Source organism: Schistocerca piceifrons, chromosome 8, assembly GCF_021461385.2.
Source record: "Schistocerca piceifrons isolate TAMUIC-IGC-003096 chromosome 8, iqSchPice1.1, whole genome shotgun sequence".
Lineage (NCBI taxonomy): Eukaryota > Metazoa > Arthropoda > Insecta > Orthoptera > Acrididae > Schistocerca > Schistocerca piceifrons.
In genome coordinates this window covers 381,185,210-381,210,981 of record NC_060145.1, presented here as the reverse complement: position 1 = coordinate 381,210,981, position 25,772 = coordinate 381,185,210, and the positions used below count along the sequence as shown (strand labels likewise).

The 25,772-nt window shown below is 42.8% G+C and overlaps 1 protein-coding gene across 1 annotated transcript in view; it reads right to left on the bottom strand.

The window, feature by feature from the left end:
* Positions 1 to 975: 975 nt before the first annotated feature.
* The window catches only part of LOC124711777 (chondroadherin-like protein), a 183,735-nt gene continuing 158,938 nt past the window's right edge, over positions 976 to 25,772 (bottom strand). The window contains exon 8 of the mRNA XM_047241993.1: positions 976 to 1,468. Coding sequence (XP_047097949.1) covers positions 1,450 to 1,468 — 19 coding nt within the window. The 3' untranslated portion in view covers positions 976 to 1,449. The remainder of the gene's footprint in view (positions 1,469 to 25,772) is intronic.

Genomic DNA, 25,772 nt, shown 5'->3' with positions numbered 1-25,772 from the left:
TGAGGACCAGCCACCATTCCATTACTCACCCTTACCAAAGTATCAGCAACCAGTTAGTTTTTTTCATCATTAGACAGTATTCTTGTTGTAAACAGTATAACAGTTTCGCACCCGCATTTCACTGACTCCTTTCTGCCCCTCTGCTCCCCTTTTTTAAGTTCGTTCACACATTCATCAGATATTTTGTCCAAATAACATAGGAGTCTGTGCCAATACTCACTTGGACACCGTTTTTGGCCCATACATTATTGCACTTTTAACCACTGAGTATAAAGTAATGAAATCCTTCGTGAATTTGATTATGCCTGTGTTTGTGTATAGTTATATAGTTGCAAAAGATCATATATCTTTGGATGAACAATGTTTGTACAGCTCTAAACTCTCGCTGATGCATTGTGGATCATCTGTGTAGTCTTAATTTATCTGAGAATGACTGTGATAGGTGAAAGACGATTCATAATGGACAGTAAAATAAATATTATTGTGGAACATCAATACTATGTGTTTTAAGTTTATAATATGTCTATGTTCCTCCACCTACTGGTGGAACATTCCTTAAATATTAAGTACATTTCATGTTATTCCACAATTTATACAGCACAGTACCTGTAGTATATTGAGAAATATTACTTGTACATGCATACATACATAAGTAGTATTTCTAATTTAGACTAAAAGATGAATGTATACACATTCACTAAATTAATACTTTCTCATCTGCATATTGATACCTAATGTTATAATATCTCATTTTCTACTGTCATTGTTGATGTTTATCTGATCTTTGTCGCTTGATCACAGTTGTAAACCATTTCTTTCAACATTTGCCCATGACTTAATGCGTAACTACTCCAAAGATGCGAACGCGCTGATTTGTATGGGGACTGTCACGGTATAATGCAATGGGACTGTTCGTATACAATGTCGCGCGACTTTGTCGCTAGGTGTGTACCAAGCTTAAAAAAAAGAAAGGAAAAAAAGACCACTGTATATTTATTTAGTACTGACTCCAGTTCATTCATTTTTTTCCACACTTTTGTTTTCCATTATTTCTTCCGAAAATTAATGAGCACTCAGGATTCAAGAGTAAAATCTGTCAGTGTAGGACACCAGTTCCAATAAGTGTTGGCCAAGGGACACTCAGAGGTTTCACATGAAGCACGTCCTCGTTATATGCTTTGATTGAGAAACATGTTCTAGAAAGTGTTTCAGGACGATCGGTAGCACAGCCAGTCAGAATATGGAACACGATTATCCCTCTTCTTCCATGCGGTGGGGAGTATTTTAAGCATTTCAGATAAAAAAAAAACGCTGGACACGCTGATAGAGTTGGAATTACAACGCAGAGTTCACAACAAGTGATGCGGCGAAAAGCGAAGGGAGGCTCACGCGGAAGGTGGTGACGTCAGGGGGCAATCGGACCGCCAGTCACGCTGCTCATAGCGCCCGCTAGCTGAGAGTACCGAACCTGTGGAAAAATAAAAAAATTCAAGTAACATTCAGCACAAAATTCCCATATGAGAAGTATTTTTACACCACAATGTGTTAGCCTTACAAAACAGTTATACACTACTGGCCATTAAAATTGCTACACAACGAAGATGACGTGCTACAAACGCGAAATTTCACCGACAGGAAGAAAATGCTGTGATATGCAAATGTTTAGCTTTCCAGAGCATTCACACAAGGTTGGCGCCGGTGGCGCCACGTACAACGTGCTGACATGAGGAAAGTTTCCAACCGATTTCTCATACACAAACAGCACATGACCGGCGTTGCCTGGTGAAACGTTGTTGTGATGCCTCGTGTAAGGAGAAATGCGTACCATCACATTTCCGACTTTGATAAAGGTCGGATTCCAGCCTATCGCGATTGCGGTTTATCGTATCGCGACAACGCTGCTCGCGTTGGTCGAGATCCAATGATTGTTAGCAGAATATGGAATCGGTGGGTTCAGGAGGGTAATACGGAACGCCGTTCTGGATCCCAACGGCCTCGTAACACTAGCAGTCGAGGTGACAGGCATCTTATACGCATGGCTGTAACGGATTGTGCAGCCACGTCTCGATCCCTGAGTCAACAGATGGGGACGTTTGCAAGACAACAACCATATGCACGACGTTTGCAGCAGCAGCATGGACTATCAGTTCGGAGACCATGGCTGCGGTTATCCTTGACGTTGCATCACAGACAGGAGCGCCTGCGACGGTGTACTCAACGACGAACCTGGGTGCACGAATGGCGAAACGTCACTTTTTCGGATGAATCCAGGTTCTGTTTACAGCATCATGATGGTCGCATCCATGTATGGCGACATCGCGGTGAACGCACATTGGAAGCGTGTATTCGTCATCGCCATACTGGCGTATCACTCGGCGTGATGGTATGGGGTGCCACGTCTCGGCCACCTCTTGTTCGCATTGACGGCACTTTGAACAGTGGATGTTACATTTCAGATGTGTTACGACCCGTGACTTTACCCTTCATTCGATCCCTGCGAAACCCTTCATTTCAGCAGGATAATGCACGACCGCATGTTGAAGGTCCTTTCTGGATACAGAAAATGTTCGGATGCTGCCCTGGCCAGCACATTCTCCAGATGTCTCACCAATTGAAGACGTCTTGTCAATGGTGGCCGAGCAACTGGCTCGTCACAAAACGCCAGTCACTACTCTTGATGAACTGTGGTATCGTGTTGAAGCTGCATGGGCAGCTGTACCTGTACACGCCATCCACGCTCTGTTTGACTCAATGCCGAGGCGTATCAAGGCCGTTATTGCGGCCAGAGGTGGTTGTTCTGGGTACTGATTTCTCAGGATATATGCACGCAAAATGCGTGAAAATGTAATCACATGTCAGTTCCAGTATAATATATTTGTGGAATGAATACCCGCTTATCATCTGCATTTCTTCTTGGTGTAGCAATTTTAATGGCCAGTAGTGTACAGTGATGAGTCAAACGTTATGACCACTGCCCATCGTGACACTGAATTCCCCCTTGTGGCGTTATCGAGCACTTGGCGCGGTAGGGCGCCGTAAGGAAAGAGTAATAAGCGGAGCAGAGTCGAATGGGGAAAGACTACGAAAATGTCCTGCGGCGTTTCCAGCTAGTAACACCAGACAAAGTTGAAGAAGCTATAAGTCATCTAAAACCCTCGCAGATGACTGGATCTAACAAAGTCACCAACCTTCTGCTCACCTGTCAAACTGAAACAGATTCAGCCATCTAAATTTCCAATTTTATTTTATTTGTGCTACCAGTTTCAGCGCTACTTTACGTCATTTTCAGCCCACATGACCAACGTGTACGATGAATTCCACCTCGTGTACAGTCAAAATAGGCCCAGCATACAAACCCTGGCACCGATAGACTTCTTTTTAACAAAACGATCACTTCGATCATCACTCATCAGTGATCAAATGATAGTCAGAGGGATCGCTTTGTTAAAAAAGAAGTCTACAAAAGCAGTGACTGTATGCTGGATCCTATTCCGGCTGTACAAAAGGTGGGAATCTTCCTACTCGTCAGTCAGGGGGCTGAAGATGGCGTAATGTACCGCTGAAACAGGTTGCTGTTGTTGTGGTCTTCACTCTTGAGACTCGTTTGATGCAGCTCTCCATGCTACCCTATCCTGTGCAAGCTTCTTCATCTGCCAGTACTTACTGCAACCTACATCCTTCTGAATCTGCTTAATGTATTCATCTCTTGGTCTCCCTCTACGATTTTTACGCTCCATGCTGCCCTCCAATGCTAAATTAGTGATCCGTTGATGCCTCAGAACATGTCCTACCAACCGGTCCCTTCTTCTTGTCAAGTTGTGCCACAAACTCCTCTTCTCCCCAATTCTATTCAATACCTCCTCATTAGTTATGTGATCTACCCATCTAATCTTCAGCATTCTTCTGTAGCACCACATTTCGAAAGCTTCTATTCTCTTCTTGTCCAAACTATTAATTGTCCATGTTTCACTTCCATACATGGCTACACTCCATACAAATACTTTCAGTAACGACTTCCTGATACTTAAATCTACACTCGATGTTAACAAATTTCTCTTCTTCAGAAACCCTTTTTCTTGCCATTGACAGTCTACATTTTATATCTTCTCTACTTCGCCCACCATCAGTTATTTTGCTCCCCAAATAGCAAAACTCCCTTACTACTTTAAGTGTCTCATTTCCTAATCTAATTCCCTCAGCATCACCCGACTTAATTCGACTACATTCCATTATCCTCGTTTTGCTTTTGTTGATGTTCATGTTATATCCTCCTTTCAAGACACTGTCCATTCTGTTCAACTGCTCTTCCAAGTCCTTTACTGCCTTTGACAGAATTACAAAGTCATCGGCAAACCTCAAAGTTTTTATTTCTTCTCCATGGATGTTAATACCTACTCCGAATTTTTCTTTTGTTTTCCTTACTGCTTGCTCAATATACAGATTGAATAACATCGGGGAGAGGCTACAACCGTCTCTCACTCCCTTCCCAACCACTGCTTCCCTTTCATGTCCCTCGACTCTTATAACTGCCATCTGGTTTCTGTACAAATTGTAAATAGCCTTTCGCTCCCTGTAGTTTACCCCTGCCACCTTCAGAATTTGAAAGAGAGTATTCCAGTCAGCATTGTCAAAAGCTTTCTCTAAGTCCACAAATGCTAGAAATGTAGGTTTGCCTTTCCTTAATCTATTTTCGAAGATAAGTCGTAGGGTCAGTATTGCTCACGTGTTTCCATATTTCTACGGAATCCAAACTGATCTTCCCCGAGGTCGGCTTCTACCAGTTTTTCCATTCGTCTGTAAAGAATTCGCGTTAGTATTTTGCAGCCGTGGCTTATTAAAGTGACAGTTCGGTAATTTTCACATCTGTCAACACCTGTTGCCTTTGGGATTGGAATTATTATATTCTTCTTGAAGTCTGAGGGTATTTCGCCTGTCCCATACATCTTGCACACCAGATGGTACTGTTTTGTCAGGACTGGCTCTCCCAAGGCTGTCAGTAGTTCTAATAGAATATTGTCTACTCCCGGGGCTTTGTTTCGACTTAGGTCTTTCAGTGCTCTGTCAAACTCTTCACGCAGTATCATATCTCCCATTTCATCTTCATCTACATCGTCTTCCATTTCCATTATATTGCCTTCAAGTACATCGCCCTTGTATAGACCCTCTACATACTCCTTCCGGATTCCTGCTTTCCCTTCTTTGCTTAGAACTGGGTTTCCATCTGAGCTCTTGATATTTATACAAGTGGCTCTCTTTTCTCCAAAGGTCTCTTTAATTTTCCTGTAGGCAGTATCTATCTTACCCCTAGTGAGATAAGCCCCTACATCCTTACATTTGTCCTCTAGCCATCCCTGCTTAGCCATTTTGCACTTCCTGTCACTAATGTATAATATTTTGGCATCTTACAATACTAAATGCCTATAATTTACTATGGGACAAGTTGTCTTCTTTCCTCTTCCACCTGTTTTCAGTTATTCTGTTGACTTTATTGCCATGCTGCATTAATGCATGGCGTAGCTGCCCCTTCCTCATGTTTCACATTTGAGTATGTATCCTTGCCTCTGTGCTGAGAGTCTTGTTGTGTTTTTACATCTCCACAGTAATTTTATATAAGTAGAGCGATTACACAATCACAGACATTACGTAGAAAGGACCACGTGGTCATTCATGGGTATTTCTTACAGTGGTCTGTTAAATCTGTCAAGAAGTATTAATACCCTGCTTAAACTACCTGGTCATGCAGTTACTAGTATTTATTGATTTTTATTTACCAGTATGTAATGGACACTTTCCAAAGGATGGTGTAATTTAGGAAACACAAATCTGGGATATATGGGTAGGTCAGTTATCAAGTGCCCCTCCAAAGATCACGTCTGAAGCCAGGTGCAGTTCCATTCCTGTTCCAAAAGTGTCCTTCATACAACTCAAAAAAAGGAGAGGAGACGTGACGTGCCAGAGGAGAAAAAGTTGGGACGTGAAGATGAACAGTTAGTAGAAGCATTATAACACAATTTATTTACTAAAAAAAATTGTGATACTTTCAGCTTCAGTTTTTTAGGAGAGCTTCTATTGCATGCCAAGTTAGTGAAATTGCTCTGCACGTTGAATTTAAGTGAAAGAAAGAGTGAGTTTGGTATTTTTTGAAGATCACAAGAAACCCAAAGTCATTGATTACCTATTCTATTGTTGCAGATGCAGGTTTAAATATACCATTACTCAACAAAAATTTGCAACTTAAGCTATTAGAAAAAAGATCTTTTCCCCAAGCAGTAAATAACATCCATGAAACTGTGAGCAGATTGCAAGAGGCTTCAGACACAAATTCTGGATGCTCAGGAAGTTGCATAGAGAATATGGAAGAGACAGGGACAGAGAGCTTAGGAGTGTTGGAAGATTAAATAGAGGAGTGTGAGAAGGACACGTTGGACTTTATATCTGAACAAAAAGACTTATAAATATCAAAAAAATTAACCATAAGTTTGGTTCTATATTAATGGTGTTTTCATGTGTTCTCATGCTTGTAAGTTTGTATATAACAGGCATTAATGAAAGTGCTACAGCCAAGTGCTCTACACAGAATCTGCGGCATATATAATGTAAACCCGTCACATGAAAAGTTTGGGGAAGTAACTTATAATCTTACAAAAAACCGAAATTTCAGTATTTGAATATCAATAATGTTAATGTTGTTTTGAATGTTAATCAAATTCATCTATTCTTATTTGGAATACAGAGCTGGTAGCATATTGGGCGTGTCGTGTAAATCAGAACATGCAAATCCAGCATTTGTGTTTATGCTGCAGAATTGAGACCATTTCTGTTCAGTTATTACATGGTGTGCTATTAGCCATAATAGGTGGCCTTGAACTTATTAGCTGTAGACTTTTTTGTGTTGCAAATGGCAACAAGATTAATAGGAAAATAATTTGAGTGTTTTCTGTGGGCAAAGATATTAATATCGCTTTTAAACATCCATGTAACCTGATCATCCACTTTTATTACTAACCAATCCAGGCTACATCTTGAAATGTATAAGAAATATTTGGCTGAATCAGGAAAATGAAGATATAGATATGTTCTATCCTAATTTTCCAGCCAGAGAGAAACTGGAACAAAATAAATTTTCAGTAGCTTCTTTTAAAACATTAAAAGAGCTTTATGAGACTTGACAGGATTATAGGCTCTACAGTCGGGAACCGCGACCGCTACGGTCGCAGGTTCGAATCCTGCCTCGGGCATGGATGTGTGTGATGTCCTTAGGTTTAGTAGTTCTAAGTTCTAGGTGACTGATGACCTCAGAAGTTATGTCCCATAGTGCTCCGAGCCATTTGAACCATTTGACAGGATTGTAAATAACGGTCACCCAGTTACAAATTAAAGGTTTATTAATCCTTTGCCATGGATTTGAGTAATATAAATTCGTCTTCTTCAGAAGGAAAATGGACTCATAAAATCATACATTCACATAACCAGATGTCGAATCCATAAGGCTCTTGCCTAGGTCAATGTGAATCTCACCCAGAAACATTAGCAGTTAAAAAACATATCTGAAGGTAGTAATCCAATACTGAAGGGCTTTGTCATAAAACATAAAATAAAACAATTGTAGTATTGGCTCCAGCAGACGTTTACAATGTCACATACAAGGCTAGTGACTTGAGGCAACTTTCAAGCAAACGTTTAATTCTGCAACTGGTTGGCGGTTATTTCCAATCAACCGGGTTTCTACGTGCACTATTGCTGAAGCACAGTCATGTTTAAAATATACTTACTCTTGTCCTACATCATTAGAGAAACAGAGCATGAAACTTGAGTTGCGGATATTTAATCGACATATTTCAGATGTCCTCGAAGTAGATAGTTGTAAATTCAGTTGGCAACATATATCATTAATGGCTGAGTATATTAGAATAACAACAAAATGATTTGAGGTGGTGAATGTGAAATCAGTGTTTAAGAGGAAACACAATCAGGATGCATATATGGATTCTTTGACAACTGAAAGTGTTTGTATGCAATTTTTGCAAGATGTATACTGGCTTGATGTGTGGAAACCTAAAGGTATGTCAAGTGGATTTCTTACAAGAGACAAATTTTATGCCTTTTGGCACACAACATATGCTGTTATAGAAAGTCATCGTTATTGCACTGAAGAGCAAGTTGTGGTGCACTTATTGAAATCCAAACTTCAAACAGATGTGCTCAAGTGGCGCTTTGGCAAATACCGACTGTTAGGCGATTACAATATAACATTTCGGTACACAGATTTATGAAGCAGGAAATAAACTTCATATTCAAAGTGTAATGCCTCTGCTTCCAAATTCTTCTTCTTATGGGAATGTCACATTAGGGACCATTCAAAATTTAATTTTTTCAGAGTTCCCATTCAAAATTTAATTTTTTCAGAGTTCGAGGGCTAGACATTTTAGACATATGTGAGGTGTCAGTGGAACATTTACCATACCAGTGAGAAACTACAGAATCTATCCCCAGTGACTTACAGTGACAGATAACTCTCTATAAGACTAAGCAAATTAAAAGTAACAAAGTCGCACATGCATAACTGCTTATTTGATCAGATTATTAGGGGCAGTCCAATTATGCATGGAAATATGGGTACCACACCTCACACAGGCATATCTATAATGAGCTGCATCAGACAATGAAAAGAAACTAAGGTTTACTGTAACAGTCTCATTTACTACTAAAAGATACCAAAAATGTTTTATCCACTGAGCCTAGAATACAATCAATTATCAGTGGAGCAAGGGACTGGAAACATTTTTGACAACCTTGGCATAGGTGGGTGCATAATAATGGGAACACTATAAAGCTGTGTTCGCAGTTATGACGAATGATTGCGGAATAACTTAATGTGTCAAGGAAAACTCGCAGGAAGGCATGAACAAACGTCAGTACTGTCGCCTAAGCACATACTGGGTGCTTTGACGTCAGATCAGTAAAACGAAACCTCGATGCATGATAAATCGTCTCTGTGAATGTGAATACAGCCCACAGTCCACTCTAGTGACGTATGAGAAAAGTGGATGGCTGCAGTAATGGCTGAGAGTTCCAAGTTCAGCCCCAGCAACTGAGTTCCGCTCTACGGTGGAGACATCTCGCTCTGCAGCTCTAAGATGAAGCATACTGTGTCAAGGCCTGTGGAGAGGTCTTCTCTATAAAGCCCTGGAGCAAATGCTCGCTATGCTGCCGTAAAGGGACGTGCTTGTTATGATGCCCAGAGAAACAGTGCTTCTTACTCTCCTCTGCAAAATTTAGTTGGTTCTGCCAGTAGTGGAATCTTGACTGCCAATTGCTACAGATCTTATGAGTCCCGACTAATGGTAATTTAACAAACATGCTAACAAATTCCCTACTCTTACGGATTCTGCTGTGGTTAAGTACATTTCCTCCTTGGAGCGTGGTAGAGGGCCAAAAATGTCCCCCACTATGTATCAGATTTCTAGTTACAGCCAATGAGGAGGGGTGCATGTACACACACAAGTGAACTCTCTCCCACTACCAAAATAATTGCTATGCCCCATTCAGGTATCTCATTTCTAAATTTTTAACAAAAACTCCAGGTGGTCTGTGCCTAACAGCTGTGTCCCACGCTACAAGTGTCATGTTTTCTCCTGTCTTTCACATTTTGTTTTGTTAAAAGCCATTCTCTGTGCTTCATACACAATGAAACTTTATAACGGACTGGGCTGCTCTTGCCCATCATTTCTGTTGTACTTGGCCAGCAGAGCGCTTTTCCCAATGAGTTCCCGGTCGAGACTTTGAGTTTCAGCAGTAACATTTTCACGACCCACGTGGTGACAAATGCGATGACTTTCGCCTTTGCCAGCCAGCTAAAAGCCCCACGCTGCAGCACATTATAAGAATCCTTCACCCATCAAAGGAAAAAAAGATAAAGCTAATGAGAGTTGCAGTCATTGACATTTGTTATTATGCTGTAGTTTTCAGATAGCATTAATTTTTTCAGTTTACTAGTCATTTCTGGATATTGGATTATTAAACAGATTACTGAACAGTTTCGAAAAAAACTGCCATATAACACACAGAAGTTAATGTAAATTAGGTAGACATTGTTTCACTGAAAGATATTTATAGCATCCTTCAATTTCATTGCAGACTATTGTGCCTTCATGAAACTGTTATTGAGAAAGAGTTGCTAATGAATGAACAGTTTAGTTTAATGAAACGACTTGACTAGCGAGGAATAAAATATCCATCAGGTATTGTTTTGAACGTTATTTTTTACACTTATATTGTCATACGTAAACTGCTTGAAGATCATGAATGATATATTCTCTCCCGCAGCAATCAATACGCTACTCCATATGCAGTATCACTTGCTGCTATCAAAGAAACTCTTATTGTGTTATTTGATAGAATTTGCTCCAATGGACGTTCATCTCAGACAATAATGAAAGGGGTTGTTTGGGTTGGTGTCAACATATTTTCCGATAACTGCTGTAAGAAAAGTTAATAGGACAAAATTTCAGAGAGTACCCAACAAAAACAGTAAAATCTTTGTAATTAATTTTGCAGTTGAACACTCCAGTTACATAAACAGAACTCAATATGTCAATCTGTTCTGTTGTATTTATGTAAGTTAAATGTGAAGCAATGAAACATATTCTATTTCAGAAATTGCTTTTTGTAATTGATACAGACTGATAAATGAATCTTTATTTTCAATTGCTGTGTTTCTTGTCAACATACTTTTCAACATGCAGCCTTTCATTTTGCATCGACGGGAAGTAATGAAAGAACCATCTGTACCTTAAATATTTACACTTGTTTTATTTTGAGTTTTATGTTACTGGTGTGCTACATACTTTGTGTCACAGTGTCAAAATACTTTTTAATTTCTATTGCAGATTTTTTACAATGTAGAGAAACTTACACTATTTCTTTCATATTAGGTTGCAGTTTTTAATACCTAAGTATAAATGGCTGTGATATAAATTACATTTTGACTTAAAGTCCACTGCTTTTTCCTGCGTTGTTAGCGGGGGTTGGAGATGAAAAATGCATAGTTGTACATTTGTGTTTCACGATTTCTCAGCTTTTACAAAATCGCTTTTTTTTTGTGGCATTGGCGAATTTGGACTGCAGTTGATCGTTGGAGTGCTGACACATTATCTGCGTATCCAGTAATGCTGGCAACTGATGGGTTATGCATGGGGTTCATATCAACCTGTACCGCACCAAAAACAGCCGGAAGATGACGCAATGAAGCATTAAAACTGGAAGCGACGAATTAAAATAAAATCATAAGGACGACTGTAGGTGTTTTAATTTTTTGGCACGATAGTAAACGGCTGTCGTCCCAGAGACCTTCTGCTAAAAGGATGGAGATACAAAAAAATCTGTTTAATAAGTCACGGCTGCAGAATACTAACACAAATTCTTTACAGACGAAGGGAAAAACTGGTAGAAGCCGAACTCGGGGAAGATCAGTTTAGACTCCGTAGAAATGTTGGAACACGTGAGGCAATACTGACCCTACGACTTATCTTAGAAACTAGATTAAGGAAAAGCAAAGCTACGTTTGTAGCATTTGCAGACTTAGAGAAAGCTTTTGACGATGTTGACTGGAATACTCTCTTTCAAATTCTAAAGGTGGCAGGGGTAAAATACAGGAAGCGAAAGGCTATTTACAATTTGTACAGAAACCAGATGGCACTTATAAGAGTCGAGGGGAATGAAAGGGAAGCAGTGGTTGGGACGGGAGTGAGACAGGGATGTACCTTATCCCTGATGTTATTCAATCTGTATATTGAGCAAGCACTAAAGGAAACAAAAGAAAAATTTGGTGTAGGAATTAAAATCCATGGAGAAGAAATTAAAATTTGGAGGTTTGCCGATGACATTGTAATTCTGTCAGAGACAGCAAAGGACCTGGAACAGCAGTTGAACGGAATGGACAGTGTCTTGAAAGGAAGATATATCATGATCATCAACAAAAGTAAAACGGAGACAATGGAAGGTAGTCGAATGAATTCAGGTGATGCAGAGGGGATTGGATTAGGAAATGAGGCACTTAAAGTAGTAGATGAGTTTTGCTGTTTGGGGAGTAAAGTAACTGATGATTGTCGAAGTAGAGAGGATATAAAATGTAGACTGGCTATGGCAAGGGAAGTGCTTCTGAAGAAGAGAAAGTTTTTAACATCGAGTATAGATTTAAGTGTCAGGAAGTCGTTTCTGAAAGTATTTGTATTGAGTGTAGCCATTTATGGAAGTGAAGCACGCACGATAAATAATTTAGACAAGAAGAGAATAGAAACTTTCGAAATGTGGTGCCACAGAAGAATACTGAAGATTAGATGGGTAGATCACGTAAGTAATGATGAGATACTGAATAGAATTGGGGAGAAGAGGAAACGGTGGCACAGCCTGACTAAAAGAGGGGATCAGTTGGTAGCACACATTCTGAGGCATCAAGCGATCACCAATTTAGTATTCAAGGGTATCATGGAGGGTAAAAATTGTAGAGGTAGACCAAGAGATGAATACGCTAAGCAGATTCAGAAAAAATGTAGGTTGCAATAGTTGAGCTGCGTGTGGCTCGCGTTCATGCCGTTCGATCTTTGGCATTTTGTCACATCGAGTGGCGTCTTGTTTCTTCCTTACTTAATGGTGTAACGAAATTGCTGACTTGCCTCCTTGAGCGGCAGCAGGAGCGCTTATCGATACTAGTACTGTCGTACTATCTTTGGTGTGGCCGCTAGTATTTACGGATGGTGGTGGTGTGTGCGATAGTCACTCGTTTAGGACAGAGCAGCGAGGAAGTCTGTGCGGCGCGAGGACCAGGCCAGGACCACTGACGGTGTGCACGCGCTGTCGGGTCGTGACGTCCTAGCTGCGAGAGCGACAAAGTTCGTTGCCCACCGAACCTGGACTCTGAAGTTGAGTGAACAGTTAACCTTTTATGAAACCTCAACTATTGTGACATCTCTTCATTCATTTGCGGGGTGTTGCTCCTTGGGCCGTTCGAGCTAGCAGCAACGTGTGATGTGTTGGAGTTGGCGAAATCTTGCAGTCGTTTTCCTACATTGTGATTAAATATTAAATTGACTGTTACTTGCCAGTGAAGTGCACCAGTGGTATTTTCTGCCCTTGGCTGTTAACGCCTCCAGTTACCTGCCCTGGTCGTGAGCGTAGTTTTCCGGCAGTGTGCCTTTCCTCGTCGTGTTGATGCTGTCCGGCACAGCGTATAGTTCAACAACCTTTTGCGTTGTTTGGTTTATACTTTGCTTAGAGTGGTTATTGTTCCCTTGGCTGTTTTTAGACGCCATTTTCTGAAGACGTAGTGCTGTTCGTATCCTCGTCCTCGACCGATATTTCCCATCGTTGTGCCGTTGGGCGGAAGAAAACGAATTGGTTAAATTGTTGGTCGGTCCTTGGGCCATCCCTAGTTTCGGTTGCCATCCGATTATTTAACTTCAACTCTTGGCAGGCTGTCTCACCTCACCTTACGTTTGAGCTACCTTCTTAGGACTACCCTTGGAGTATTTCTGAACACCACTTGTTCTGTTTGTTTTAGAATGTGATTTTCATTTTCGTTTGAAGTATTGTGGGAGCCCTTCGGCCGTGTATTACATCAGTTCTTTTTAAATTATACGTAAAGGCCTTCAGCCATGTTAAATTAAAATTTTGGAGATTGATTTCATTAAAAAAATATTTTTTCCTTAAAATTTGTTCTATCTGAATTTTTTTGTAATCCAGGCCCTAAGCCGTTAGTTGTTCCTATGTGTTATGTGTGGCCTTCAGCCGAGGATTTATGTGAACCCCTTTTGATAAGGCCCTTAGCCGGGTGTATTCTTTAAAGGAATTTTTTTTATAAGAAGCAAGGGGTTTATTTTAAATTGTTTGTCTGATTTGTTGTTCAGGCTTTCAGCCGTTGTTTAAAATTTGTTTGTGGCATTCAGCCGTGCAATAAATTAATATTTCTTAAATTAGGCTTTCGGCTGTTCTGTTGTAAGATGAAAAACAAATTTCTTGGTTAGAAAAAATTGTTTATTAATTATTATAGTTGTCCTTCAGACGTGTAGTGTAGGTCTTCATCCACTAAAATTTTACCTTCTATTTTTAATTGCTTTGATTTATAAGCCAGCCCTTCAGCCGTTCTTGTTTATGGTGTGGTTTGGGACTTCAGTACAGAAAGCATCTCAAGTTTTCTTTAACTAGGCCTTCAGCAGTATTGTCAATTTGTGATCTTGAAAAGCAATGTGTAAATAAGTGGTCCTTCGAAAAATAAAGTTGTGTGTTTGATTGTGCAACTCACAGTAACAGTTTACGGGCCCATCCAGAATCATAACCTTATCCTGTGCGCTGTCTGAGTACCTAATGAGGTTTCAGTACTTGCAGACAATCGAAAATTACACGAAGCGAAATGTAGTGTGAGGAGGGCTATGCGAGAGAGGTTCAATGAATTCGAAAGTAAAGTTTGTGTACTGCCTTGGCAGAAAATCCTAAGAAATTTTGGTCTTACGTCAAAGCGGTAGGTGGATCAAAACAAAATGTGCAGACACTCTGTGACCAAAATGGTACTGAAACAGAGGATGACAGACTGAAGGCCGAACTACTAAATGTCTTTTTCCAAAGCTGTTTCACAGAGGAAGACTGCACTGTAGTTCCCTCTCTAGATTGTCACACAGATGACAAAATGACAGATATCGAAATAGACGACAGAGGGTTAAAGAAACAATTAAAATCGCTCAAAAAAGGAAAGGCCTCTGGACCTGATGGGATACCAGTTGGATTTTACACAGAGTACGCGAAGGAACTTGCACCCCTTCTTGCAGCGGTGTACCGTAGGTCTCTAGAAGAGCGTACCGTTCCAAAGGATTGGAAAATGGCACAGATCATCCGCGTTTTTAAGAAGGGACGTCGAACAGATGTTCAGAACTATAGACCTATATCTCTGACGTCGATCAGTTGTAGAGTTTCGGGACACGTATTATGTTCGAGTATAATGACTTTTCTGGAAACTAGAAATTTACTCTGTAGGAATCAGCAGGGGTTTCGAAAAAGACGATCGTGTGAAACTCAGCTCGCGCTATTCGTCCACGAGACTCAGAGGGCCATAGACACGGGTTCACAGGTAGATGCCGTGTTTCTTGACTTCCGCAAGGCGTTCGATACAGTTCCCCACAGTCGTTTAATGAACAAAGTAAGAGCATATGAACTATCAGACCAATTGTGTGATTGGATTGAAGAGTTCCTAGATAACAGAACGCAGCATGTCATTCTCAATGGAGAGAAATCTTGCGAAGTGATTTCAGGTGTGCCGCAGGGGAGTGTCGTAGGACCGTTGTTATTCGTAATATACACAAATGACCTTGTGGATAACATCCGAAGTTCACTGAGGCTTTTTGCGGACGATGCTGTAGTGTATCGAGAGGTTGTAACAATGGAAAATTGTACTGAAATGCAGGAGGATTTGCAACGAATTGACGCATAGTGCAGGGAATGGCAATTGAATCTCAATGTAGACAAGTGTAATGGGCTGCGAATACGTAGAAAGATAGATCCTTTATCATTTAGCTACAATATAGCAGGTCGGCGACTGGAAGCAGTTAATTCCATAAATTATCTGGGAGTAGGCATTAGGAGTGATTTAAAATGGAATGATCATATAAAGTTGATCGTCGGTAAACCAGATGCCAGACTGAGATTCGTTGGAAGAATCCTAAGGAAATGCAATCGGAAAACAAAGGAAGTAGGTTACAGTACGCTTGTTCGCCCACTGCTTGAATACTGCTCAGCAGTGTGGTATCCGTACCAGATAGGGTTGATAGAAGAGATAGAGAAGATCCAACGGAGAGCAGCACGCTTACTTACAGGATCATTTAGAAATCGCGAAAGCGTTACAGAGATGATAGATAAACCGCAGTGGAAGACTCTGCAGGAGAGACGCTCAGTACGGTACAGGCTTTAGTTGAAGTTTCGAGAACATACCTTCACCGAAGAGTCAAGCAGTATATTGCTCCCTCCTACGTATATCTCGCGAAGAGACCATGAGGATAAAATCAGAGAGATTAGAGCCCACACGGAGGCATACCGACAATCTTTCTTTCCACGAACAATACGAGACTGGAATAGAAGGGAGAAGCGATAGAGGTACTCAAAGTACCCTCCGCCACACACCGTCGGGAGGCTTGGGGAGTATGGAGGTAGATGTAGATGTAGGTTGGGAGATGAAGAAGCTTGCACAGGATAGAGTAGCACGGAGAGCTGCATCAAACTGAAGACCACGACAACAACACAGAGGCTTACCGACAATCATTCTTCCTACGGACTACTCACTGGGTTGGAGGGATTAGATAGTAGTTCCAGCACACACCGTGAGGTGGCTCGCGCAGTGTGAGGTAGCTGTAGACGCGCGGAGGGCCGCGGCTACTCACGTTGACGCAGTAGACGGAGTGCCGGCGCTCGTCGTCGCGGCGGCGCCGCCTGGAGCGCAGGATGAGCGCGACGCCGACCGCGCTGCCGAGCGCCACGACGGCGGCCAGCCCGGCCGCCTGCGCCACGCTCATGCCGGCCCTGGCGCGCGCCTTGCGGCCCCTCGCGGCCCCCGCGGCGCCGCGCCGCCACTCCGCCGCGCACAGCGCGCTCGCGTTCAGCGACGCCAGGCCCGCGTCGCGCAGCGACTCGGGCGCCGCGCACCTGCCGCACGCACCACCTCGCTGCACCACCTCACAACCTCTTATCTCCACGTACACGTAACAACAAAGCCGTAAACCCAGCGTTTCTACAGGGTGTTTCAAAAATGACCGGTATATTTGAAACGGCAATAAAAACTAAACGAGCAGCGATAGAAATACACCGTTTGTTCCAATATGCTTGGGCAACAGTACATTTTCAGGCAGACAAACTTTCGAAATTACAGTAGTTACAATTTTCGACAACAGATGGCGCTGCGGTCTGGGAAACTCTATAGTACGATATTTTCCACATATCCACCATGCGTAGCAACAATACGGCGTAGTCTCTGAATGAAATTACCCGAAACCTTTGACAACGTGTCTGGCGGAATGGCTTCACATGCAGATGAGATGTACTGCTTCAGCTGTTCAATTGTTTCTGGATTCTGGCGGTACACCTGGTCTTTCAAGTGTCCCCACAGAAAGAAGTCACAGGGGTTCATGTCTGGCGAATAGGGAGGCCAATCCACGCCGCCTCCTGTATGTTTCGGATAGCCCACAGCAATCACACGATCATCGAAATATTCATTCAGGAAATTAAAGACGTCGGCCGTGCGATGTGGCCGGGCACCATCTTGCATAAACCACGAGGTGTTCGCAGTGTCGTCTAAGGCAGTTTGTACCGCCACAAATTCACGAAGAATGTCCTGAGAGCGTGATGCAGTAATCGTTTCGGATTTGAAAAATGGGCCAATGATCCCTTTGGAAGAAATGGCGGCCCAGACCATTACTTTTTGAGGATGCAGGGACGATGGGACTGCAACATGGGGCTTTTCGGTTCCCCATATGCGCCAGTTCTGTTTATTGACGAAGCCGTCCAGGTAAAAATAAGCTTCGTCAGTAAACCAAATGCTGCCCACATGCATATCGCCGTCATCAATCCTGTGCACTATATCGTTAGCGAATGTCTCTCGTGCAGCAATGGTAGCGGCGCTGAGGGGTTGCCGCGTTTGAATTTTGTATGGATAGAGGTGTAAACTCTGGCGCATGAGACGATACGTGGACGTTGGCGTCATTTGGACCGCAGCTGCAACACGGCGAACGGAAACCCGAGGCCGCTGTCGGATCATCTGCTGCACTAGCTGCGCGTTGCCCTCTGTGGTTGCCGTACGCGGTCGCCCTACCTTTCCAGCACGTTCATCCGTCACGTTCCCGGTCCGTTGAAATTTTTCAAACAGATCCTTTATTGTATCGCTTTTCGGTCCTTTGGTTACATTAATCCTCCGTTGAAAACTTCGTCTTGTTGCAACAACACTGTGTTCTAGGCGGTGGAATTCCAACACCAGAAAAATCCTCTGTTCTAAGGAATAAACCATGTTGTCTACCACACACTTGCACGTTGTGAACTGCACACGCTTACAGCAGAAAGACGACGTACAGAATGGCGCACCCACAGACTGCGTTGTCTTCTATATCTTTCACATCACTTGCAGCGCCATCTGTTGTTGAAAATTGTAACTACTGTAATTTCGAAAGTTTGTCCGCCTGAAAATGTACTGTTGTCCCAAGCATATTGCAACAAACGGTGTATTTCTATCGCTGCTCGTTTAGTTTTTATTTCCGTTTCAAATATACCGGTCATTTCTGAAACACCCTGTATATATCTTTCAACACGTTAATCTCCAAAACTACACTAGCGGCCATTAAAATTGCTGCACCAAGAAGAAATGCAGATGATAAACGGGTATTCATTGCACAAATATGTTACACTAGAACTGACTTGTGACTACATTTTCACGAGACTTGGGTGCATAGATCCTGAGAAATCAGGACCCGGAACAACCACCTCTGGCCGTAATAACGGACTCGATACGCCTGGGCATTAAGTCAAACAGAGCTTGGATGGCGTGTACACGTACAGCTGCCCATGCAGCTTCAACACGATACCACAGTTCATCGAGAGTAGTGACTGGCGCTTTGTGACGAGCCAGTTGCTCGGCCACCATTGACCAGACGTCTTCAATTGGTGAGAGATCTGGAGAATGTGCTGGCCAGGCCAGCTGTCGAACATTATCTGCATCCAGAAAGGCCCTTACAGGACCTGCAACATGCGGATGTGCATTATCCTGCTGAAATGTAGGGTTTCGCAGGCATCGAATGAAGGGTAGAGCCACGGATCGTTGTTGTTGTGGTCTTCAGCTCTCCATGCTACTCTATCCTGTGCAAGCTTCTTCATCTCCCAGTACTTACTACAACCTACATCCTTCTCAATCTGCTTAGTGTATTCATCTCTTGGTCTCTACGATTTTTACCCTCTACGCTGCCCTCCAACGCTAAACTCCTCCTCTCCCCAATTCTATTCAGTATCCCCTCATTACTTATGTGATCTACCCATCTAATCTTCAGCATTCTTCTGTAGCACCACATTTCGAAAACTTCTATTCTCTTCTTGTCTAAACTATTTATCGTCCATGTTTCACTTCCCTACATGGCTATACTCCATACAAATACTTTCAGAAACGACTTCCTGACAAATCTTATCCCGATGTTAACAAATTTCTCTTCTTCAGAAACGCTTTCCTTGCCATTGCCAGTCTACATTTTATATCCTCTCTACTTCGACCATCATCAGTTATTTTGCTCCCCAAATAGCAAAACTCCTTTACTACTTTCAGTGTTTCATTTCGTAATCTACTTCCCTCATCATCACCCGACTTAATTCGACTACATTCCATTATCCTCGTTTTGCTGTTGTTGATATTCATCTTATATTCACCTTTCAAAACACTGTCCATTCCATTCAACAGCTCTTCCAAGTCCTTTGCTGTCTCTGACAGAATTACAATGGATGAAATCTAACATCCACTGTTCAAAGTGCCGTCAATGCGAACAAGAGGTGACCGAGACGTGTAACCATTGGTACCCCATACCATCACGCCGGGTGATACGCCAGTAGCCGGCCGGGGTGCTGAGCGATTCTAGGAGCTATAGCCTGGAACCGCGCTGCTGCTACGGTCGCAGGTTCGAATCCTGCCTTGGGTATGGTTGTTGTCATGTCCTTAGGTTAGTTAGGTTTAAGTAGTTCTATGTTCTAGTGGACTGATGATCTCAGATGTTAAGTCCCATACTGCTCAGAGCCATTTGAACCATTTGATACGCCAGTATGGCGATGACGAATACACGCTTCGAATGTACGTTCACCGCGATGTCGCCAAACACGGATGCGGCCATCGTGATGGCCTGGATTCATCCGAAAAAATGACGTTTAGCCATTCGTGCACCCACGTTCGTCGTTCAGTACACCATCGCAGGCGGTCCCGTCTTTGATGCAGCGTCGAGGGTAACCGCAGCCATGGTCTCCGAGCTGATAGTCCACGCTGCTGCAAACGTCGTCGAACTGTTCGTGCACATGGTTGTTGTCTTGCAAACGTCCCCATCTGTTGACTCAGGATCGAGACGTGGCTGCACGAACCGTTACAGCCATGTGGATAAGATGCCTGTCATCTCGACTGCCAGTGATACGAGGGCGTTTCGTATTACCCTCCTGAACCCACCGATTCCATATTCATTGGATCTCGACCAACGCGAGCATCAATGTCGCGATACGATAAACCACAATCGCGATAGGCTACAATCCGACCTTTATCAAAGTCGGAAACGTGATGGTACGCATTTCTCCTCCTTACACGAGGCATCACAACAACGTTTCACTAAGCAACGCCGGTCAACTGCTGTCTATGTATGACAAATCTTCTTGGTGTAGTAATTTTAATGGCCAGTAGTGTAGTACTACAACAAAATACACAACTGTGCAGGAGCTGTAATTTAAGATCTATGCTCTGCGTAAATGGTGTAACAGCTCGTTTGTAGCATTTAGTCTGCACTGCTTAACAGTACTCATTTCATAAAAGGTGTAGTGCCTCATCCAACTGATAAAATTTTAGTGTACCCAGTACAGCTGTAACAAATTATTAGTAGGCATATGGGCTTTCGATCATTGAAGGACTAATAAACAATAAGACTTCATAATGACGGATTCCAGTAGAAGATGCAGTTCTCATTTGTTCGTAAAGACGCAGTTGCGAGTTAACAGGTGGAGAAGCGTAGTTTGTCTGCTGAGCTGAGCGAACGAGCGAGTGAGTCAAGCCTACCTTCGTGACGTACGCGCCGCAGCCTGTCTTTCTCAGAGGCGTCGGCATGCCACCGTACGACGCATGACAGATGATATCTTGTAGAGCTTTGGATTGGTTTCCTGTCCTGTTCTACTCGCAAACAGAGAAAAAGAGAAAAACGACTCTGTGCCTCTGTAACAGCCCTAAATACTCTTATCTTCGTGGTCCGTACGCGAAATGTCTCGTGGTATAAGTAGAATCGATCGGCAGTCAGCTTCAAATGCTGGTTCTCTAAATTTTACCAACGGCATTGCTCGAAAAGAACGTGATCTTCCCTGCAGGGATTCCTGTTTGACTTACGACGCATCACTGTAACTCTCACGTGACAAACGAGTCTACCAGCAATACGAGCTTGTGAATTTCTTATATGTCCTCCACTCAAGCCGACCTCGTGGGGATCCCAAACGCTCGAGCAGTACTCAAGAATCGGTCGCTCAGTGCTCCATATGAGGTCTTCTTCACAGATGAAACACACTTTCCTAAAATTTGTTCAGTAAACTGAAGTCGACCATTCGCCTTCCCTGCTACCTTTCTCACGTGCTCGTTCCACCTCATATCGCTTTGCAATGTTACACCGAGATACGACGGTGAGTCAAATGAAAACCTTAAATATTTTTTAAATATTATTTATTGTACAGAAGTGGTTCAAAGTTGTATCACTTTTCAACGTAATCTCCCCACACTCAATGCAAGTCCTCAGGCGTTTACAGAGTGCATAAATTCCTTTAGAAAAAAAATCTTTTGGTAGTCTGCACAACCACTGCTGCACTGCGTGGCGGAACTTCTTTCCTCCCATTGCATCTTTGAGTGGTGCAAACATATGGAAATCACTTGGGGCAAGGTTTGGTGAGTATGGTAGATGAGTAAGACACTCAAAATGCAGGTCTGTGATTGTTGCAACTGTTGTACGGGCAGTGTGGGCCCTTGCATTGTCAGTGGCCCCTCTAGGCATGTAATGCTCCAAAATGACGCCTTTTTCGTCCCAAGAGAGACTCAGCGCTGCCTTCCCTGCTGATGGTTCTGTTCGAAACTTCTTTGGTTTTGGTGATGAGGAATGGCGCCGTTCCTTGCTCGCTCTCTTCGTTTCCGGTTGGTGGAAGTGAACCCAGGCTTCATCCCCAGTAACGATTCTTGCAAGGAAGCCATCACCTTCTCGTTCAAAGCACCGAAGAAGTCCTTCACAAGCATCAACACGTCGTTCTCTCATTTCAGGAGTCAGCTGCCGTGGCACCCATCTTGCAGACACTTTTTGAAACTGGAGCACATCATGCACTATGTGGTGTGCTGACCCATGACTAATCTGTAAACATGCTGCAATGTCATTCAATGTCACTCGACGGTTTTCCTTCACTATGGCTTCAACTGCTGCAATGTTCTGTGGAGTAACAACTCGTTGTGCCTGACCTGGATGCATCTTCCACTGAAGTCACACCATTTACGAACTTCCCACTCCATTCGTAGACTTGCTGCTGTGAAAAACATGCAGCACCGTACTGAACACTCATTCGTCGATGAATTTCAATAGGTTTCACACCTTCACTACGCAAAAACCGAATATCAGAACGCTGTTTTTCCCTGGTGCAAGTCACAAATGGGGTGGCCATCTTTGTACTGATAATGCAACGGTATATGTGCAATGCTGCCACCTACCTGCCATTCTGCACTCTGTTTGTAGCACGCTTACCAACTTAGAGAATAACGGCGCGAAATTTCGATTTCTTATTACAAATTTAAGGTTTTCATTTGACTCACCCACGTATTTAATCGACGACACTGTGTCAAGCACAACACAGCTAATGCTGTATTCGAATATTATGAGACTGTTTTTCCTACTCGTCTGCATTAATTTATTTTTCTACATTTACAGCAATCTGCCATCATCATGTCAAAAAGAAATTTTGTCTAAGCCAACTGAACGACGTCACCTTCCCCAACACCACAGCATCTTCAGCAAGCCCGTAGGCCGCTGCTCGTCCTCTGCGTCAGATCGCTTATGAATACAGAGAATAAGAGCGGTCCTACCACAATTCCCTGGTGCAGTCCCGACATTACCCTTGTCTCTGATGAGTGCGTCAAGGACAACACAGTTCTATTACTTAAGCAACGATCGAGCCACTCACATGTCTGTGATCCTGTTCCGCACGCTCATCCCTTCGTTAACAGTCTGCAGTGAAGCACCGTGCTAAACGCCTTCCGAAAATCTAGGAATACGGAAACTGTCTGTTGCCCTTCATCCATGGTTCGCAGGACATCGTTTGAGAAAAGGGTTAGCTGAATTTCGGACCAGCGATGGTCTCTAAATCCGTGCTGATTTGTGAACAGAAGCTTTTCCGTGTCAAGAGGATTTACTGTGTTCGACTTGAGAATATGTTCAAGATTTTTGCAACCTACTGCAACCTACATCCTTTTGCATCTCTTTAGTGTATTCATCTCTTGGTCTCCCTCTACGATTTTTACCCTCCGCGCTGCCCTCCAATACTAAATTGGTGACCCCTTGATGCCTCAGAATATGTCCTACCAACCGATCCCTTCTTCTAGTCAAGTTGTGCCACAAATTTCTCTTCTCCCCAATGCTGTTCAGTACCTCCTCAGTGGTTATGTGATCTACCCATCTAATCTTCAGCATCCTTCTGTAGCACCACATTTCGAAAGCTTCTATTCTCTTTTTGTGTTAACTATTTATTGTCCACGTTTCACTTCCATACATGGTTACACTCCATACAAATACTTTCAGAAATGACTTCCTGACACCTAAATCTATACTCGATGTTAAAAATTTCTCTTGTTCAGAAACGCTTTCCTTGCCATTGCCAGTATACATTTTATATCCTCTCTACTTCGACCATCATCAGTTATTTTGCTCCCAAAACAGCGAAACTCCTTTACTACATTAAGTGTCTCATTTCCTAATCTAATACCCTCAGCATCACCCGATTTAATTCGACTACATTCCATTATCCTCGTTTTGCTTTTGTTGATGTTCATCTTATATCCTCTTTTCAAAACACTGTCCATTCCGTTCAGCTGCTCTTCCAGGTCCTTTGCTGTCTCTGACATAATTAGAATGTCATCGACGAACCTCAAAGTTTTCATTTCTTCTCCATGGATTTTAATTCCTACTCCAAATTTTTCTTTTGTTTCCTTTACTGCTTGCTCAATATACAGATTGAATAACGTCGGGGATAGGCTATAACCCTGTCTCACTCCCTTCCCAACCACTGCTTCCCTTTCATGCCCCTTGACCTTTATAACTGCCATCTGGTTTCTGTACAAATTGTAAATAGCCTTTCGCTCCCTGTACTTGACACGTGCCACCTTCAGAATTTGAAAGAGAGTATTCCAGTCAACATTGTCAAAAGCTTTCTCTAAGTCTACAAATGCTAGAAACGTGGGTTTGCCTTTCCTTAATCTTTCTTCTACGATAAGTCGTAGCTTCAGTATTGCCTCACGTGTTCCAACATTTCTACGGAATCCAAACTGATTTTCCCCGAGAATCAGCTTCTACCAGTTTTTCCATTCGTCTGTAAAGAATTCATGTTAGTATTTTGCAGCTGTGACTTATTAAACTGATAGTTCAGTAATTTTCACATGTGTCAACCCCTACTTTCTTTGGGATTGGAATTATTATATTCTTGAAGTCTGAGGGCATTTCGCCTGTCTCATACATATTGCTCACCAGATGGTAGAGTTCTGTCAGGGCTGGCTCTCCCAAGGCTTTCTCTATAAAACCGAAATGGAATTCCATCCAGATCTCGCGACTTATTTGCTTTCAACTCAGTTACTTCTCTATGCCAGCGATGCCATTTACTATGCCTTCCATTCGGGAGTCTGTGCGACTGTCAAACCATGGTATTTTTGTATGATCCTCCTGCATGAAAGATTTCTGAAACGTAAAATTCAAAACTTCACCTTTGCTTTTGCTCTTATGGCGTAGCCGTTATTTTCGATGTAGGTCCCATGTCTCGTAAATATTCGTAGCTTTCTGCTTCCGGTTTCATCCAGCTCTCGGTTACAAGAATAATCGGAGCAGCAAATTCAGGAACTTCATTACAAATACTTCGACAATTTACAATTTTTGACTCTCAAAGTGTCTTTACTTTGAACACAGGCTGATTTCACTCTCTGAATACTGACTGGTGAGCATTTATCAGAGGACCTCAAACTAACATCTAGCTTAAAAACAAATAATGTGCATTCTACAAGTATTTGCTATCTGAGTAGCTCCTTCCTTTGTGAAGTGAACCCCTGACCTGTCAAGGGCAGTCCTGTAGCCCTCCATCCCACAATGCAGGTCCAGAAATCTGCAGCCAGTACCGTCACAGAATCGAAGGAGCCTCCACTTGGATCCAAACCAAAGGTCCCCAATAAAATCTGGGAACGCTGTTGCAGATTTTGAACTCTGCTTGTAGCCTGAATGCGAAGCCAGCAATCTTCACCACTTCTGACAGCCACCAATATGAACTGAGGATAGTGTCAGAACCAAGTGACAGAAGTGATTGGTGGCGACGTGAGCCACAACTTGCAGACGACTGCACCCTGCATGCTCAACAGCTACAGACAGAGCCTCTTCCATATCTCTGATGAGACCCCCCCATCCCCTACCCCCCCCCCCCCCGGCAGGGTAGACATACTGGGTGCACATAGAAAGAAGTCGGCCCTTTATGGTATTTCCATAAGTGGTTCCATAACGTGCCCAACACTGCAGCTCCCGATAACTAGCAAACCCATCCCCACATGTGCTGCTCGGACCCTGTTGAAAGAGCGACCACTTGTCCACTCACAGGGTGAATGGGCCAAACAACCAACCTCCACATTGACTCTCTGCCTAGAACGACGCAAATGTGCTACCATCTGTCGCTCACCCCTGCAGTGGGGGCAGATCCACCGCGCCGGTGACAATGCACTGTGCCTTGGTAACAGACCTTATTGGCGAAATAAG